The 18779-nt window shown below is 47.1% G+C and overlaps 1 protein-coding gene across 2 annotated transcripts in view; it reads right to left on the bottom strand.

Annotated features, from left to right (window-relative positions):
- Nucleotides 1-12090, bottom strand: part of HMGA1 (high mobility group AT-hook 1) — a 35070-nt gene extending 22980 nt beyond the window's left edge. The window contains exons 1-2 of one of the 2 annotated variants that reach the window (XM_077481415.1): nucleotides 11862-12090; nucleotides 2243-2345 (exon numbers count right to left, since the gene is read on the bottom strand). In XM_077481415.1, coding sequence (XP_077337541.1) covers nucleotides 2243-2335 — 93 coding nt within the window. In that variant the 5' untranslated portion in view covers nucleotides 2336-2345; nucleotides 11862-12090. Of the gene's footprint in view, nucleotides 1-2242; nucleotides 2346-11755; nucleotides 11840-11861 lie in introns of those variants that run through there. The other variant, XM_077481414.1, reaches the window with a different exon arrangement.
- Between the last annotated feature and the right edge of the window lie 6689 nt (nucleotides 12091-18779).

The following is an 18779-nucleotide window of genomic DNA, read 5'->3' as shown; positions in this document are numbered from 1 at the left end:
AGTTCCGCGTTCAACCCTGAGGCAACATCCTAACTTGTGGCTATTTACGTTCGGGAATGTTTTCCTCAGGCTTGTTCTCAGGACTCTTACTTTACGTCCCCTCCCACGAATACAACTCTTGGGTTATTCATGTATCTTAATCAGCGGTCCCGTGGTGTGTCCTTTTCTCCTTACCCTTTAACGTGATGTATCAAGAGGTTAACATGCTGTATTCCGCCTGCGGCGGTTTTTTCCTGTTACTGTTGCATTGTCACTCTTGAATGTCTACATTGGATGTACAAATTTATCTGCTGTACAAAAATTCTCTCAATATACATTTAAAAAAAAAAAAAAAAGGCTAATGCCCTAGAGATGTTAACTGGTAAGATTTTGGACTTGGTGCAATTTTAAAATTGGACACTTGCTCAAATCTCCACAACTCTGACAATAAAACTGGGAAGGTGGTGAGCGGCTGGAAAATATAGAATAGGACATCATCCACATAAGCAGATGTGTGCTCTCTAGCCCATTTGGATACCCTTAATATCCCCATTGGTAATGATCTTCAATAGAAAGTGTTTACAGATCAGTGGGAAGAGCAAGCGGGACAGCAGGCACCCTTGTCGGATTAGGTTACAAATAGAAAATGGTCCTGACAACACATTCACCAACCCCTCATTTCCCCCCCCCCCCCCCAAGCCTCGGGTGTGATGGAGGGCCAATACCCCAGTCCCAATGTTCCTAGCGTTTCTTCCATGTATATCTAGTTCACCCTGTCAATGACCCTTTTAAGCATCAGATGACAGTTTCAGGTAGGAAGTTCTCAGGACCAAGCTTTGCCCAGCCCAAAAACCATGAAGGGCTCCGACAGCATCACCACATGCATTTTTTAATCAGGGTACACCATGGATGGAATTTGTCTGGAGTCATGTGGCCAAAAGTATAGAAAGGATTTTGGAGTCTGTATTGACTAGGGAGCATAAAAGTGATCCTTCCCTGGTTTGTGCAATGCAAGCCAAAAAAACCTCTTTAGGTAGGTGGTTTGGGCCAGTAATAGCAATAAAGTATTGGCACATTTGGTTCCACCAACACGAGTATTGGAAGGTAAAACGGTCAGGTCCCAGACTTACTTGAAGGCCAGAGATAAACATGTCCTAGTTCAGTAATAGGGCATTCCAGATCGTATATGGCCATAGTGTCATGAAAGGCTGTCTCAAAGACAACTTTATGCAATCCCTCTGTGGAAGTAGAAGTTGGAAGGTCATAAGGAAGCGTAGAATTTCGAAACTTTCAAACCATGAGAGAATGTGTCCAGTACAGGTTTGCGGTGGCAAAGCCACAGGAAGTTCTCTTCCTTCCTCCACCCCCGCCCTCCCTTAAACGACCTGGAGGATGAGTTAAACCGTTCAAATCTGTATTTACAGACGATACCAAGCTAAGCAGGGCAATAACTTCTCCGCAGGATATGGAAACCTTGCAAAAAGATCTGAACAAATTAATGGGGGCAACTATATGGCAAATGAGGTTCAATGTAGAAAAATGCATTTGGGTTGCAAAAATATGAATGCAATCTATACTGGGGGGAGGGGGAGGAATCTAGGATGGAAAAGGACATGGGGGTTCAGCAATGTCATGCAATTCCAAGCTGCTGCCAACAAGCAAACAGAATGTTGGCATGCATTAAAAAGGGATCAACTCCAGAGATAAAACTATAAATCTCAAACAAGATGCTGGTCAGGCTGCACCTAGAGTATGCTGTTCAGTTCTGGGCACCAGTCCTCAGGAAGGATATACTGGAAATAAAGCGAGTACAAAGGGCAACCAAGCTAATAAAGGGTCTGGAGGATATTAGTTATGAGGAAAGGTTGCGAGCACTGAACTTATTCAGTATTGAGAAGAGACACTTGAGAGGGGATACGATTTCAATATACAAATACAATATGGATACAACTTTCACAGAAGGGAGTTTAACAAGACTACAGGCCATTAATTAAAATTAGAAGAAAAGAGGTTTAACCTTAAACTAAGTTGAGGGTTCTTTACTGTAAGAGCAGCAAGGATTTGGAATGCCCTTCCACAGGCTGTGGTCTCAGCCAGTAGCATCGATCGTGTCAAGAAACTATTAGACAAGTACCTGAACGACAACAATGTACAGAGATATACAATGTAATACTGACAAAATCACACAGGTTGGACTTGTGTCTTTTCAACCTCACCTATGTAACTAAGTAACAGAGTAAGAAGACTCATGAAAATTACCCACCTGTGGCTTCTTTCGTGGACGACCTCTACCACGCTTAGCAGTCTCCTCTGTAGAAGCCCCCTTTGCTGCTGCCTTAGCCTTTGAGTCGCTCATTTTGAAATATCTGCAGAAAACCAATTTAATCATAGGCCAATTAAAAGCATACTTTTGTAGAAAGTTAAATTAAATGCACCAGGAATTTACATAAAAAACACAAATAAAAAATGGACTTAACCATACACTAAGACTAGAGGGCTTATACTGCAGCACACTGCACCCAGAGGTGATATCCTCATCAGTGGTGGGACAAGGCCATCCAGCGCCCAGGGCAAAGATGCCAAACTGCACCCCCCTTTCCCTTAGGGTTAGGGTGCCCCCTACTCCTGCAATAAACCACTGCACCAGGGGCAGCCATCCCTCCTGCCCACCCCTTGTCCAGGCCCTGATCCTCATGACCTTTTACATCTACTTGATAGAATCTGGTAAATGTATGGACTGAAGACCAAGTTGCAGCCTTGCAAATCTGAGCCATGGAGGCTTGGTGATGCACTGCCCAAGAAGCACTAACAGCCTTGGTGGAGTGCACTTTAATATGAAAGAGGAGGAATTTTCCTTTTTAAACCATAAGCTTGAACAATCGCTTGACAAATCAATTTAGAACTAGTCAATTTCAATGCTGCCTGTCCTCTTTTAGGGCCGTCTGGCAATACAAATAAAACTTCTGGTTTACGAATCTGAGCGGTCACTTCCAAATAGACCTTAAAGTGGGGTGCCATTAAAGTTAGCAGCTGCTGACTTAATTAGACACTTACCTGTCCCAGGGTCCAGCGATGCAGGGGAACAAAGCCCCCCTCGTGGCGCCATCATTCGTACTGTGGGCACAGCCACATCCGGGCACCCACTGCACATGCGTGAGCAGCGCAGGGCGCCGGGATACGCTGCAGTCATCTGGGACATGTGACAGGTCCTAGATGGTTATACAGCACGGGAGGAAGTGATGTCACCAGGCAGGGCAAGGAAGAAGGCAGACTACAAGGGACCCCCTAGCAACAGGTATTTAGAGGCGAGTTAAAAAAAAAAAAAAAAAAAAAAATTCTCCCCAATTTTTTATTTTTAAGAATTTTAAACTATTGTTTGGTGGCAACACCACTTTAACTACTCTCACCACATCAAGAGAACGTAGTGACTTCTTCCACAGAACGATGTTCTGTGGAAGAAAAAAAGGAATATCCTTGTTTAAATGAAAACCCGACACTACCTTCGGTAGGAAATTAGGATGAGGCCAAAATACAACCTTATCCTTATGAAAAATCAAATATGGCTCTTTACAAGAAAGAGCAGCCAACTCTGATACTCTTCTTGCAGAAGATATGGCAACAAGGAAAATTTTCCTCATCAAGGACCAAGGGAATATCTCTAATAGGCTCAAAAGGCTGTTTTTGTAAAGCAGACAGGACTAAATTTGAAGTCCCAAGAGTTCAGGGGTGACCTAACTGGGCGATTAATCCATGTTACCCTGAACAAAGTTAAGAACCAGAGCATCATGTGGTCGTTGGAAGAAAAAAAATAAAAAATAAAAAAAAAAAACTGATAAGGCCAACACATGGCCCTTGACAGTACTCAAGGCTAGCTTCATTTCCAATCCCATGTGTAAGAATTCAAGGATCCTACCCATGACATTTTCTGGGGTGCCAACCCGAATTCACACTAGGAGACATATTCAAGACTCTATAGTATACGACTCTGGAGGCCAGATTCCAAGCATTAACCGAAGTAGAAACTACTGAAGGCGATAGCCCATGGTTTTTTAGAATGTGGGTCACAATAGCCAAACCGTTAAAGTTAGCGTTTGCAAGGTAGGATGGAATACCGGACCTTGCGAAAGAAGGTCTGGCCACAGTGGTACGGTCAAAGGCTCCCCTACCGTCATCTTTATGATCTTGGCTAACTAAGATCTCCTGGGCAAAAAAATAAAAAAGGGCACACGGAAACAAACATCCTTGATTTCAAATGACACCAGAAGTTCTCCCCCATGTAGGATGGAGACTACTGATTGGATTGACAAAACGGATATTCAAAACCCAGTTTAGATCTTTGAGATCTAAAATGGGTCCGACACCCTCGTTTGGTTTTGGAACGGTGAACAGGTTTGAATAAAATCCCAAACCTTGCTCTTCCAATTTGACTACCGATATCACTCTGAGACAAGAGATGATCCAAAGCTAGAAAAGGAGACTCACTGGATCTCTGGGAATGTTTGATCTGAGGGGGAAAAAAAAAAAAAAAAAACCGAGGGGACAGGAACTCTCACAACTCTAGTTTGTAGCCTAGAGAAATTGAGGAAGCCACTCATCTGTGTTGACATTGTTCCTGTCAGATCTTTGAAAACTGTAGAAGCATTCCGCCACTCGAGCAAGCAGGGTGTACCTTCATAAGGAGGCTTTAGTATTCTGTTTTGTGGGTTTATTCCCCCAGGTCCTTTTTTGCCCCTGGGACTGACCCTGAAGTTTACCTCTTGAACTTGACAATGGAGGCCATCATGACTGCCTGGAGGATGATGCCCCTGGCGAAGCACATTTAAAAAGAAAAAGGCTTAAACTTCTTAACCGGTAAAAGGGAACTTTTTCCATTCGAAATTCTTTGGATATACTTATCCAGATCGTCTCCAAATAACCGGTCACCATGAAATGGGAAACTGGCCAAGAGCTTTTTGCAAGGCGCTTCAGCTGACCAATTTTTCAACCAAAGGATTACACACACACACACACACACCAGCCCTAGCATGAGGCCTGGCGTATATAATCTTTCATAGCTTCTACTGAAGAACAAAATGCTTCTGATATCCCAGCCAAATCACTGGGCCTGCTGTTTAGGAATAACTGAGTACCTCTATAAATTGGTCCTTTAAGGACTGAGATACTCTGCAAGTGAAATATAGTTTTGAAAAAAGGAACTTCGGCCCCTTATCCGTTGGATCCTTTAGCATACGAGCATCGTCTACTGGACAAGTCAGGTATTTATTTACAGAGCATATAACAGCATCAATTGCTGGAATTCCCCATTTCAAAAATAAATAAAAAAACCCCACACACAAAATCTTCCTCCATAGGATAAATTCTAAACTTTTTCAGAGGCAAAATGGTTTCTGGGTGCTCCCACTCAGAATACATTAGCTTCCTTAGCCATGAATGGATAGGAAAAGAACGAACAGATTGGGGAGACTTTAGTGAACCCAAACTAGGAGTGGGCTCATCAACTGACTGCGTTATTGGCAGTAAAAATGTGGAGTGGACCAACAATCTTTCCTGCAAACCTGACATTCAGTATAAGGTTCTTAAGAAAATTTCAGCCTCTTCCTGGTCTTTAGAAAGAAATTTGCCATCTCTTGCTCCTTGTTCCTCAGCAAGGGGGTCCTGAGTGATGGACAGGGACCTGCTGCGTTTAGTCCCACTCTGGGATGCAATGAAAGCATCAATCTTTTGCTCCAAGCTTAAAATGGTTATAGGAAAAAAACCTCCTTAAAGAGGAGCTGCACCTAAAAAAAAAAATATTAAAAGCCAGCAGCTACTAATATTGCAGCTGCTGACTTTTAATAAAATCACACTTACATGTCCCAGGGTCCAGCGATGTCAGCGGCAGATGACGAGCGATCGCTCGTCTCGCTGCTGCCACCGCCGCCATCCTCTGTCAGAGAATCGGGAAGTGAAGCATGACGGCTTCTGCCCGGTTCCGTACTGCGCATGCGCAAGTCGCACTGCACGTCTCTTATGGTCCCCCGCTGTGTCGGGGGGGGGGGGGGGGGGGGGGGCGTCTGGCCAGAAGTGGGTGCAGTTACCTGGATTATCCAGGTAACTGCACCCCCCTCCCCCCTGAAAGGTGCCGATTGTGGCACCGGGGGGGGGGAGGGATCAGATTAGCAGAACTTCCCCTTTAGGGTGAAGAACCGCTTTAATATACACATGGGCTGCACTCACTCACTCTGACCAGACATATTACTCACTGGGGAGGATGCCATCTTTGAGATGGTTCTAGGCTTCTATGTGACTAGCCCTTTGAGGTGTTTTTACTCCTCCTTCCGTTCATAGCCCGATGCACAAAGTAGAGGTACTACCAGAAGGCACGCATCCACTGCTTGAGCAATAGTCCAGCCCTGTCGCTATTAATGCTCAGCCTGATGCATTAGTAAAGTTGTCAAAAGGAATGCCTGCGTTACCAAACCTTATATGCCACCTTTGCTCTTGTGTCCCAGCAGCATTTAACAGCACAAATGGTGCCTTTTAAAACATCTTCCGCACTGGACGACACCAATTCTGCGCTAAGCTCCGCCCCTTACCCCCCCCTTTTTAAGGGAACCCTTTCCTGCACAAGCGTCTGATCCTACAGGAAAGAGGAATGGTGGGGGGGCTTGGGGGTCTGGAAGCCACTGAATGGCATGCCTCCCCCCCCCCCCCCAAAAATTCTTTTGGCGCTCTTTCCCTGAGAAGCAGGGATGAAAAAAACACGTGGGGGGGGGGGGGGTGGCGTCTGGTGGGGGAGAGGGAACCCCCCCAGACTCACCAGAGGTCTGCTGCTTGGCCGGAGGAAGAAGAACCTGCCGCTTCATAGACAACGTAGGCTTTATGAGAAGCATGAGACAGTAAGTGCTCAATACAGCCCCCCCCAGTGGTGATGCACAAGCATGACACTTAAGGCTGGGGGCCGCTGACAGGACATTAAAAAAAAGTCCTGCAAGCAGCATCTTTGGGGCACTTTAGGAGCAGTGTATACATCACTCCAAAAGCACCCCTGCCCATTTAAAAACAATGGTCAGCACCGCTGAAGCGCCACGGGAGAGGTGGCTTTAACCCTTTATTCAGCCACTGGTGAGGTTAAAAGTGCCTCTAAAACAGTATGGTTAGCAGCGCTTTAATGGCATTGCCCCACACCTCAGTGTGAAAGTGCCCTTAGTGTTGAGTGTATAAAATGCTCAGGTGTGAATGGGTGCTAAACAAGGGCTAAAGGTCATTTTTAGCCTGCTTTCACATCTCAGCAGAACAAATTTCTAGCGATTGTGGAGTGTTTTATAAGCTTTTTGCAAGTTATTGCTTCCTGGGCTGGGCAAAGGGAAGAGAAATTTCTACAATAGAAGGAATTCCAGCCATGCAAACACGTGTCTTGCATTTACCAGTGCACACATTTAAGTCTATGGGGGCAAAAAACACCTGAATATGCTTAAAAAGCTTATGTACTTTGCATATAAAGAATGAGATTCTGCAAACATTGAACACAGGTGGCTACTCTCTCGACACAGGTGCCAGAAGACACTTTGCATGTTCTCAATGAATGCAAAGCGTTCCCAGTTGGACATGGTGGAAAAGCAATGTCATGATCTCCACCTTGTCCAGAGAAATGTGTGCATTTCACTGAGCACAATTACATAGTACAAGCTTTTTTCATAGGCAGTTGTGGCCCCACAGATCACCATTTACTTAAAATGAGAATCATGATTCTTTTGCTTAGAATAAAGATCACTATTCTTTAACCACTTGGGAACCGCGCTATTGCCGAATGACGGCATTAGCGCGGACCTAGATTGCCGGGACTACGTCTATTGACGTAGTCCCGGTTACGAGCGGCCTGCGCGCCCCCTGAGGGGCGCGCGCGGCGCGCTCTGTGATCGGCGAGTCCGTGAGACTCGCCTGATCACCGATCCGTGTAAGGGGTCGATCCCGACCCCTTATCACGTGATCAGCTGTCAGCCAATGACAGCTGATCATGTGATAAAACGGAGCCGGTAATCGGCTAGTATTCCTCCTCGCGCTGACAGCGCGAGGAGAAAAAAAAAAGCCGATCGCCGGCGGCCGTGTTCGGGACATCAGTCCCGATCACGGCCAGCAATTCAAGCGGACACCTGCCCCCTGCCAGTGCCCACCTGCCACCCGCAGTGCCATCCTGAAATAAAGTAAGTGCCCCCTGTCAGTGCCACCCAGCAGTGCCCATAGTGCCCACAGTGCCACCCAGAAGTGCCCACAGTGCCAACCAGAAGTGCCCACAGTGCCACCCAAAATCTGCCTCAAAGGTGCTGCACCCCAGTGCCGCCCATCAGTGCCACCTATCAGAGCCACCTATCAGTCCCATCTATCTGTGGTACCTATCAGTGCCCATCCGTGCCACCCATCCGTGCCATCTTATCTGTGCCCATCTTTGCCCATCGGTGCCGCCTTAACTGTGCCCATTAGTGCCGCCTTAACTGTGCCCATTAGTGCCGCCTTAACTGTGCCCATTAGTGCCGCCTTAACTGTGCCCATTAGTGCCGCCTTAACTGTGCCCATTAGTGCCGCCTTAACTGTGCCCATTAGTGCCGCCTTAACTGTGCCCATTAGTGCCGCCTTAACTGTGCCCATTAGTGCCGCCTTAACTGTGCCCATTAGTGCCGCCTTAACTGTGCCCATTAGTGCCGCCTTAACTGTGCCCATTAGTGCCGCCTTAACTGTGCCCATTAGTGCCGCCTTAACTGTGCCCATTAGTGCCGCCTTAACTGTGCCCATTAGTGCCGCCTTAACTGTGCCCATTAGTGCCGCCTTAACTGTGCCCATTAGTGCCGCCTTAACTGTGCCCATTAGTGCCGCCTTAACTGTGCCCATCAGTGCCCACCAATGCAGCCCATCAGTGCCCACCAATGCAGCCCATCAGTGCCCACCAATGCAGCCCATCAGTGCCCACCAATGCAGCCCATCAGTGCCCACCAATGCAGCCCATCAGTGCCCACCAATGCAGCCCATCAGTGCCCACCAATGCAGCCCATCAGTGCCCACCAATGCAGCCCATCAGTGCCCACCAATGCAGCCCATCAGTGCCCACCAATGCAGCCCATCAGTGCCCACCAATGCAGCCCATCAGTGCCCACCAATGCAGCCCATCAGTGCCCACCAATGCAGCCCATCAGTGCCCACCAATGCAGCCCATCAGTGCCCACCAATGCAGCCCATCAGTGCCCACCAATGCAGCCCATCAGTGCCCACCAATGCAGCCCATCAGTGCCCACCAATGCAGCCCATCAGTGCCCACCAATGCAGCCCATCAGTGCCCACCAATGCAGCCCATCAGTGCCCACCAATGCAGCCCATCAGTGCCCACCAATGCAGCCCATCAGTGCCCACCAATGCAGCCCATCAGTGCCGCCTAATCAGCGCACTTCAATGAAGGAGAAAAATGACCCGTTTGCAAAATTTTATAACAAACTATTAAAACATGATTTTTTTTTTTTTTGCATCTTTTTTTGTTTGTTTAGCAAAAAATAAAACTCCGAGCTGTAACTAAATACCACCAAAAGAAAGCTCTATTTGTGGGAAAAAAAATGATAAAAATTTCATTTGGGTACAGTGTTGTATGACCGCGTAATTGTCACTCAAAGTGCATCAGCGCTGAAAGCTGAAAATTGGTCTGGGACTGAGGGGGGTTTAAGTGCCCAGTAAGCAAGTGGTTAAAATGGTTAAAAAAAAAAAAAAAAAATCTGCTGTAGACAGCGCATGCGCAAACACGCCACTCGCTCCCGATTATTCATTTAATACAGCAAGGGGCAAATGTATGGTTATACATTGAACACAATCAACACGATGCTCAGGGTTGGTTATTATAATGGGCCTCTTTGAAAAAAAGCATCCGTTCATTATAATAACCAGCCCTAAGCATCGTGTTCAATGTATAACCATACATCCGGCCCTTGCTGTATTAAATGAATAATCAGCCCTGAGCATCGGGAGCGAATGGCGTGTTGATTATGCTTGCGCAGGCTAGGCCCTATGCTCCCTGCTGACTGACGTCAGTTCCGATATTGGCGCCATTTGTGTTCCACGCTGCGTCCATGGGGGAAGTCTGGAAAAATTTAGCTAATCCAGCCTGGAGATCACAGAGGGGGGTGAATCAAGATCTTTATACGATTAATCGTGCTCTATATATATGCTCTAATGAGCAGGGCTCTCTGATTTCCCCGTCTTGTAATGGCTACCCTAATGTTGTAAAGCGCTGCGTAAACGGTTGGCCCTAGAGATAGATAGATAGAGATAGATATTATCTCTCTCTCAAAACATTAAATCTATCCCCAACTTAGTAGACGCTGGAACTTTTGCGCAAACCATACACTTATACCTTTTTTTTAATGAAAAATATGTAGAAGATTACATAGTGGCCTAAACTGAAGAAATTTTTTAAATTTAGGGATATTATAGCAAACTATAGTGTTTTTCCAAAATTGTTGATAGCACAAAAAAAATTAGACACACGGGGGTGATCAAATACCACCAAAAGAAAGCTCCATTTGTGGGGAAAAAAAAAAAAAAAAAACTACAATTTTGTTTGGGTACAACATTACACACCAGCGCAATTTTCAGTTAATGCAATGCAGTGCCATATCGCAAAAAATAAACCTGAAGTGGCTAAGCGCTCCAAAAGATGCTGCTTACAGGACTTTTTGCACTGCCCCAGTGTGAAAGGATCCATTGATATTAGTGGGATAAAGTTTTCAGGCGGTTTTAGCATCTCCCAAAATCCAGGCAGGTAATTCCGTGGTTGGGATTCAAACCGGAAACCCCAGTGCTGTCAGGTGAAAGCGCTAACCACTAAAAGGAGGTCGGTAAACATTTGCCAGAAAAAAAAAACAAAAAAAAACAAAGCAACTGGTAAAGGTTTCCCGACCTTCTTTTGTGGTTAGCACTTTCACCTGACAGCACTAGGGTCTTTGGTTTGAATCCCAACCACGGAACTATCTGCCTGGTGTTTAGGAGAGGAGGGAGAAAAGAAAAAAAAAGAAAAGCGCAACATTATAAAAAGGCAATTCCAATATAAAATGCACTTATAGGGGTCTCCTCCCACACCCCCAAAGACAAGTTGGTAGGTAAATAAGCCCTACAATGTATAAAAGTATCTTAGATGGTAAGCTCCTTGAGGGCAGGGACTGATTATAATAAAAAAAAAGTAAATTATATATATATATATATATATATATATATATATATATATATATATAATTTTTAGAGAATGCTGCATAAATTTTACATATAACTACATTATTTTGCAGAGGGCAGACCATTGAAATGGAAGAGGCGGTGAAGTCGCTCACAGAGCCTTTTACCATGTTCCTAGTTGCATTTGGGTCGCCATTAACTCACGACACTGCGATACGTCTTTTCCACGTGATCCAGGAACGCACAGGTGTGAATCGGGCCTCATGCCCTAACATGTAATCAGGGCCTACACATGCTAGGGAGTCACAATAAGAAAGAAAAAAAAGCTCATCCCTCATACAAGTGCTGAAACATGCCTCCAAATCACCCATTACATGTGAATGAGGGAGATAGTGACATATCTAGCAAGCTTTAGTGAGGATTCCCCAAGCAGCACAGAATAAAAGCAGCCATGTAGGTCATTGATTAAACAAGCAGCACAGTCCCATGTGTAAGTTGCCCTGAGAGCCACCATTAGAGCCTCATTCATCGTGTTCCACCCCAGCACATGGACACAGCACGACCTCGTGTCCTCTCCCCCATCCACAGGCACCTTGCAGCGCAGCCCCGACCACCATCTCCACCGCACACATACAATGGAGCCATACAAACAAAGCCCCACACACGGCCTATAGAAGAGACAGAAAGGAAATACATACCCTTATTTTTTCCTGTAGGAAAGGACAATTACCCCCACCCCTCCCCCGCTCCTATATTTATACTATCAGCCCAGATTAAAGGCTTGGGAGGGCGTGTTTGTACCCCGCCGATGTCATCTGGTGGGAGGGGGAACTACAATTCATAGGGAAGAAAGGCGTGGCCGCTTAACCCTTCCAGAGCCCATCGTTATTGTTAGCGCCTCGTTCTTCCCTCTCCGTGTGTTACATCCTCCCATGATGGAGGCCAGCCCAGGTGTCTGCCGAGCAGAGCGCAGGGGGCACGCCCACCTCACAACAAGCATGGGGGCGGGAAACTGCAGCTAAATAAAATACAATAATAGAAATGGAAGGTGTGGAGTATGTTCCCGCAGCCGTGCATTTAATCTAATGCCTTATGCCAGCGGTCCTATTAAACTTTCAATGCACAGGCTTAAACAGACCGTTTTTGTTACCCTTTTCTATAGAATAGGTACGATTTTTAATATCTCAAAAATGACCGAAACAGAAAGTCGTGTGAGGAGGGAGGGAGGGAGAGAAAAGGAGCGCTCATGGCGGTGAAGTGGTTAAAGGAGGATGCCCTTCTCCTCAGCTCCTCACACACAAGGCAGGCATGGAGCTGAGGTAGACCAACACGTGTGCCACTTTCCAATACAAAAGGGGCTTCCCCCTCTCTCCCTCCACTTTCCAATACAAAGCCCCCCTCTCTCCCTCCACTTTCCAATACAAAGGGGGCTTCCCTCCCTCTCTCCCTCCATGTTCCAATACAAAGCCCCCCCCCCCCTCCACTTTCCAATACAAATCCCCCCTCTGCTTTCCAATACAAAGGGGGCTTCCCTCCTCTCTCCCTCCGCTTTCCAGTATAAAGGGGGCTTCCCTCTCTCTCCCTCCACTTTCCAATACAAAGCCCCCCTCTCTCCCTCCACTTTCCAATACAAAGGGGGCTTCCCTCCCTCTCTACCTCCATGTTCCAATACAAAGCCCCCCCTCCACTTTCCAATACAAAGGGGGCTTCCCTCTCTCTCCCTCCACTTTCCAATACAAATCCCCTCTCTGCTTTCCAATACAAAGGGGGCTTTCCTCGCTCTCTCCCTCCACTTTCCGATACAAAGGGGGCTTCCCTCCTTTCTCCCTCCACTTTCCAGTATAAAGGGGGCTTCCCTCTCTCTCCCTCCACTTTCCAAGATAAATGGGGCTTCCCTCTTCTCTCCCTCCACTTCCCAAGACAAAGTGGGCTTCCCTCTCTCTCCCTCCACTTTAAGATACAAAGGGGGCTTACCTCTCTCTCCCTCCACTTTCCAATACAAAGGGGTCTTCCCTCTCTCTGTTTCCACTTTCCAGTATAAAGGGAGCTTCCCTCTCTCTCCCTCCGCTTTACAGGATAAAGGGGGCTTCCCTCTCTCTCCCTCCACTTCCCAATACAAAGTGGGCTTTCCTCTCTCCCTCTTTTTCCAATACAAAGGGGGCTTCCCTCTCTCTGCCTCCACCTTCTGACACAAAGGGGGCTTCATTCTCTCTCCCTCCACTTTCCAGTATAAAGGGGGCTTCCCTCTCTCTCCCTCCACTTTCCAATACAAAGGGAGCTTCCCTCTCTCTCCCTCCGCTTTCCAGTATAAAGGGGGCTTCCCTCTCTCTCCCTCCACTTTCCAGTACAAAGCCCCCCTCTCTCCCTCCACTTTCCAATACAAAGGGGGCTTCCCTCCCTCTCTCCCTCCACGTTCCAATACAAAGCCCCCCCTCCACTTTCCAATACAAAGGGGGCTTCCCTCTCTCTCCCTCCACTTTCCAATACAAATCCCCCCTCTGCTTTCCAATACAAAGGGGGCTTCCCTCTCTCTCCCTCCACTTTCCAATACAAATCCCCCCTCTGCTTTCCAATACAAAGGGGGCTTTCCTCGCTCTCTCCCTCCACTTTCCAATAAAAAGGGGGCTTCCCTCCTCTCTCCCTCCACTTTCCAGTATAAAGGGGGCTTCCCTCTCTCTCCCTCCACTTTCCAAGATAAATGGGGCTTCCCTCTTCTCTCCCTCCACTTTCCAAGACAAAGGGGGCTTCCCTCTCTCTCCCTCCACTTTAAGATACAAAGGGGGCTTCCCTCTCTCTCCCTCCACTTTCCAATACAAAGGGGGCTTCCCTCTCTCTCCCTCCACTTTCCAATACAAAGGGGGCTTCCCTCTCTCTGTTTCCACTTTCCAGTATAAAGGGAGCTTCCCTCTCTCCCTCCGCTTTCCAGAATAAAGGGGATTCCCTCTCTCTCCCTCCACTTTCCAATACAAAGTGGACTTCCCTCTCTCCCTCTTTTTCCAATACAAAGGGGGCTTCCCACTCTCTGCCTCCACCTTCTGACACAAAGGGGACTTCATTCTCTCCCCCTCCACTTTCCAGTATAAAGGGGGCTTCCCTCTCTCTCCCTCCACTTTCCAGTATAAAGGGGGCTTCCCTCTCTATCCCTCCACTTTCCAATACAAAGGGGCTTCCCTCTCTCCCTCCACTTTCCAGTATAAAGGGGGCTTCCCTCTATCTCCCTCCACCTTCCGATACAAAGGGGGCTTCCCTCTCTATCCCTCCACTTTCCAATACAAAGGGGGCTTCCCTCCTCTCTCCCTCCACTTTCTAATACAAAGGGGGCTTCCCTCCTCTCTCCCTTCACTTTCCGATACAAAGGGGGCTTCCCTCTCTTCCTCCCCCACTGCATACACCACAAATATAGGCATGTCCATTTTACACGTTTTTTTGTTTCTTTTTTTGCAGTTTCAGTCACAAAAATCTTCATGAGGGCAATGCAATCTACCACTAGCTGGGTCTATTAAACTGGAATTGTTGCTATGTTGTGTTTTTTTTTTTTTATGTATTTTTATTTTGCATACAAATTGCTACTATAAGTCCAAAAACTGTACCAAAGCAGCAATACCAATACAGACAGACACCAGAGATGAGCTTATGGGTCCTCCAAACTCATATCTGGTCAAACTCTGAATTTGCTCTTTTTTTTACTCCAATTTTTGTTGCCAGCAGTTTAGACATTAAAAAGGAGGGCCATTTAAAAATAAATAAATAAAAGTCAGCAGCTGCAAACACTGCAGCTGCTGACTTAATAAGCACACTTACCTGTCCAGGGCACCCGCGATGTCGGCCGCCCGAGGCCGACCCGTCCCTCGGCTCTTGGGTTCCGGCGCCGCCATTCCTTCTAAGGGAAACAGGCAGTGGAGCCTTACGGCTTCACTGCCCGTTTCCTACTGCGCATGCGCGAGTCGCGCAGCGATTTGTAAATGGGACGCACTTCCCAGAACACAGCGCGACCCATTACCCAGAAGACAACGCGACGAGGAGAGAAGAAAGAACATCTCCGAGGAGGAAGAGGAAGATTAGGATTATGTGCCTAGCAACAGGCATTTCTGGTAAGTAAAAAAAACTGAAAATTTATATCAAATACTTACCGTAATTTTCCTTTCCTGATAGGCTCCATGGCAGCATACGTGTGGGTAGCCCCGCCTCCACGATTACCCAATAGGACCCAACTCCCATAAATCTTTTCTCCCGGCTACTATCAGTGTTCCGTAACTAGCCTACTCCAGACATTTGGGAGGGAACTCCTGCTGCCATGGAGCCTATCAGGAAAGGAAAATTACGCTAAGTATTTGATATAAATGTTCTGTTTTCCTGAAAGGCTCCATGGCAGCATACGTGTGGGAAATAACTCGCCAAACACATCCGGGAGGGCAAAATCTCGAGCAAAGAACAAAAGTTTAATTAGCATTGTCAAAACTTGCAAACCAAAATTAACAGAAGACAGAGCCGCTGGCTCTACACAATAATGAGAAACAAAGGTATTAATGGAAGACCAAGAGGCCACTCTGCAAATAACTTCAGGCGCAACATGTCGAGAAGCTGCCCACGATGTTGAGATACTCCGTGTTGAATGAGCCGTTAATGCCTCAGGAGGAGCCAGGCCCTTTGCTCTGTATGCCCTTTGAATGATCTGAACGATCCAGGTAGAGATAGATCTAGCCGAAGCTCGCAATCCTTTATTCTTGCCATGAGGGAGAACAAAAAGAAATTTTGTTTGCCTAAAAGGAGCTGTGACTTCCAAATATTGCTTTAGCGTGTGTCCTACGTCCAGAGGATGAACATCCTGACTCTCTGAATTTTTGAAAGTGGGAAGCACAATTTCCTGATTCTCATGGAAGACCGAGGTTACTTTGGGATTCGATCCCAACATGGGAATCAATACTGCCCTGTCTGGAAAGAAAGTCAGAAAAGGTTCCTCCGAACCTAGATTCCTAATCTCAGAAACTCTCTTGGCTGAGGTTATAGCTACCAAGAAGATGGTCTTGAGAGTGAGATCCCTTACGGACAGAGGCTCTGTAGGATCCTTACCAAGGTTCGAAAGAAAATCCAGCACTAAAGGGAGGTCCCATTTAGGAAACCTTGGTTTTCTTTGGGGTCTGAGCCTGATAGCTCCCTTGAAGAATTGTCGTACCAGTGCATGGTTTGCCCAGGAAATACCCGTAAAGGCTGAAATAGCCGACACTTGGACTCTTAATGAACTGATAGCTAAAGGTAAATCAAGGCCTGTTTGGAGAAAGCTAAGTATGTCTTGTACTGATGGAGAACTGCACGAATTTTCTCTGGAGGACATAAGGGCTGAAAACTTGGACCATATGCGCTCATATACCCTGTTAGTACTCCCTCGTCTGGAATTGAGAAGGGTTGGAATAGCTTCTTCCGGACAACCAAGAGCTTCTAGCCTTTCCCTTTCAAAAACCATACCTTGAGTTGCAGACATGATGGGCATGGATGTAACCTTGTGCCTTGAGATAGCAAATCCGGCCTGAGAGGTAGGGGAACTGGCTCTTGATAACTGAGGAGCAGTTGTAGAGGGAACCAAGGCCTGTTGGGCCAGAATGGAATCACTACGAGAATCTCCACCTTCTCTGTCCTGAGCCTCCGAAGGAATTGCAGAATCACCGGAACTGGAGGGAAGGCATAAGCTGTCTGAAACTTCCAATGTTCTGTGAGGGCATCTATCCCATATGCTTGAGGATCCCTGAACCTTGAGTAATATTTCGGAAGCTTCCGATTGCACGGGGAAGTGAACAAGTCGACTTCCAGGGACAATCCTAAGGTCAGGAGCCAATCGAATACTTCCCTGTGTAGGGACCATTCGTTGTTGTCCAACTCGACACGCGATAGGAAGTCCGCCTGAACATTCTGCACCCCTGGGATGTAGACCGCAGAAAGGTTGAACAAATTCTTCTGAGCCCAATTCATTATCGGCTCCACCTCCTGTAACAGAGACCAGCTGCGAGTTCCCCCTTGCTTCTTTACGTAAGCCACCGTGGTTGTGTTGTCCAACCTTAACATGACCGAGGCATTTGCTATCAGATGGTGGAATGACCGAAGCGCCTGGAAGGCCGCCCTCAACTCCAGAACATTGGAGACGACTCTTTGTGATGGAAATGTCCACCTGCCCTGAGCGACATCCGAAAGGCAGTGAGCACCCCATCCTCAGTTGCTGGCATCTGAAGTTACCGTGACCCATGAGATGGGAATGATCGAATGGTGGTTGCGCAGGTTCTTCTCCTGCAGCCACCAAAGAAGAGATGTCCTCATCGCTGGAGTGAGGAATATGCGCTGTGTCTGGCTGGATAAGTCCCACTGTTGTAGAAACCCTTTCTGAAAGGGACGAGTGTGCCACTGGGCCCACTTTACCATGGGAATGGTGGCTGACATTGTGCCAATCACCTTCAGACATTGGAGAGCCGAGAGATGGGATGACGCAAGGGCTGCATGAATCCTGTCTTGTATGACTCCAACCTTCTCTTCTGGAAGGGCGATAGTACCTTCCACTGTGTTGAACTGTGCCCCTAGAAAAACGAGAGACTGAGTTGGATCTAGGTGACTCTTTTCTAGGTTCAGAAGCCACCCTAACTCCTGCAGAGTGGAGATGACTAGGTCTTTGTGCTCCAAGAGCTGCTCTCTGTACTGGGATAGCAGAAGTAGGTCGTCGAGATAGTGGTGGAGACGAACACCTTTGACTCTGAGAAAGGCCACAACTGCCAAAAGAACTTTGGAGAAGACCCGTGGGGACGTTGTTAACCCAAAGGGAAGACATGTAAATTGAAGATGTTGATTGCCTACCGCAAAGCGGAGGTACTGTTGAAACTCCTTTGCCACGGGGACATGGAAGTAAGCATCCTTCAAGTCGACTGATATCATCCAGTCCCCCAGATGCACTGACTGCTGGATGGTAAGCAGAGATTCCATCTTGAACTTCTCTTTGTGAATGAAGGAATTGAGATGGGTCAAATCTATTACCGGCCTCCATGTGCCGTTTTTCTTTTGAACCAAAAACAGAGGGGAATACATGCCCTCTCCACGTTCTTCTTCTGGAACGGGAACGGCTGCGCCTTGATCCAGTAAAGAGTTCACGTAGGTCAATAGGACTTGTTTCTTCTCTTCTGATTCTGAAAGATTTGTGGGAATAAATCTTAGCCTTGGGGTGCTGATAAAACCCCACTTGTGACCTGAGGAAACTGTTTTTACTGTCCAAAAATCCCGAATTGAGGCCGCCCAAACATGCCCGAAGTGGAGAAGACGAGCCCCCACCTGACAAGCTTGAGCGGGCCCAATTTCAAAAGGATTTTTCGGAATCCTGCTTGCCGGACGAACCCCCTTTTGAGGTATTTTTGAAAGAAGACTGCCTGGATCTCCATGACCTTGAGAATTCTCGACCAGGTCTATAGCTCCGCGCCTCCCTGGCACGATCAGGGCCTTGTCTTCTAGGAAATGGATGCTTTTGATTTTGAAGACGTCTGTCCTGGGGAAGAAACCCAGATTTCCCACCTGTAGCCCGGGATATGGCAGTATCCAGCTTGTTACCAAACAAAGATGTCCCCTCAAAAGGAATACGGCACCAGGCC

This window comes from Lithobates pipiens, unplaced genomic scaffold, assembly GCF_037356315.1.
Source record: "Lithobates pipiens isolate NorthernLeopardFrog02 unplaced genomic scaffold, aLitPip1_a1.2 Scaffold_16, whole genome shotgun sequence".
Lineage (NCBI taxonomy): Eukaryota > Metazoa > Chordata > Amphibia > Anura > Ranidae > Lithobates > Lithobates pipiens.
The sequence above is the reverse complement of the archived record's forward strand: the minus strand, read 5'-3'. Positions and strand labels throughout refer to the sequence as shown.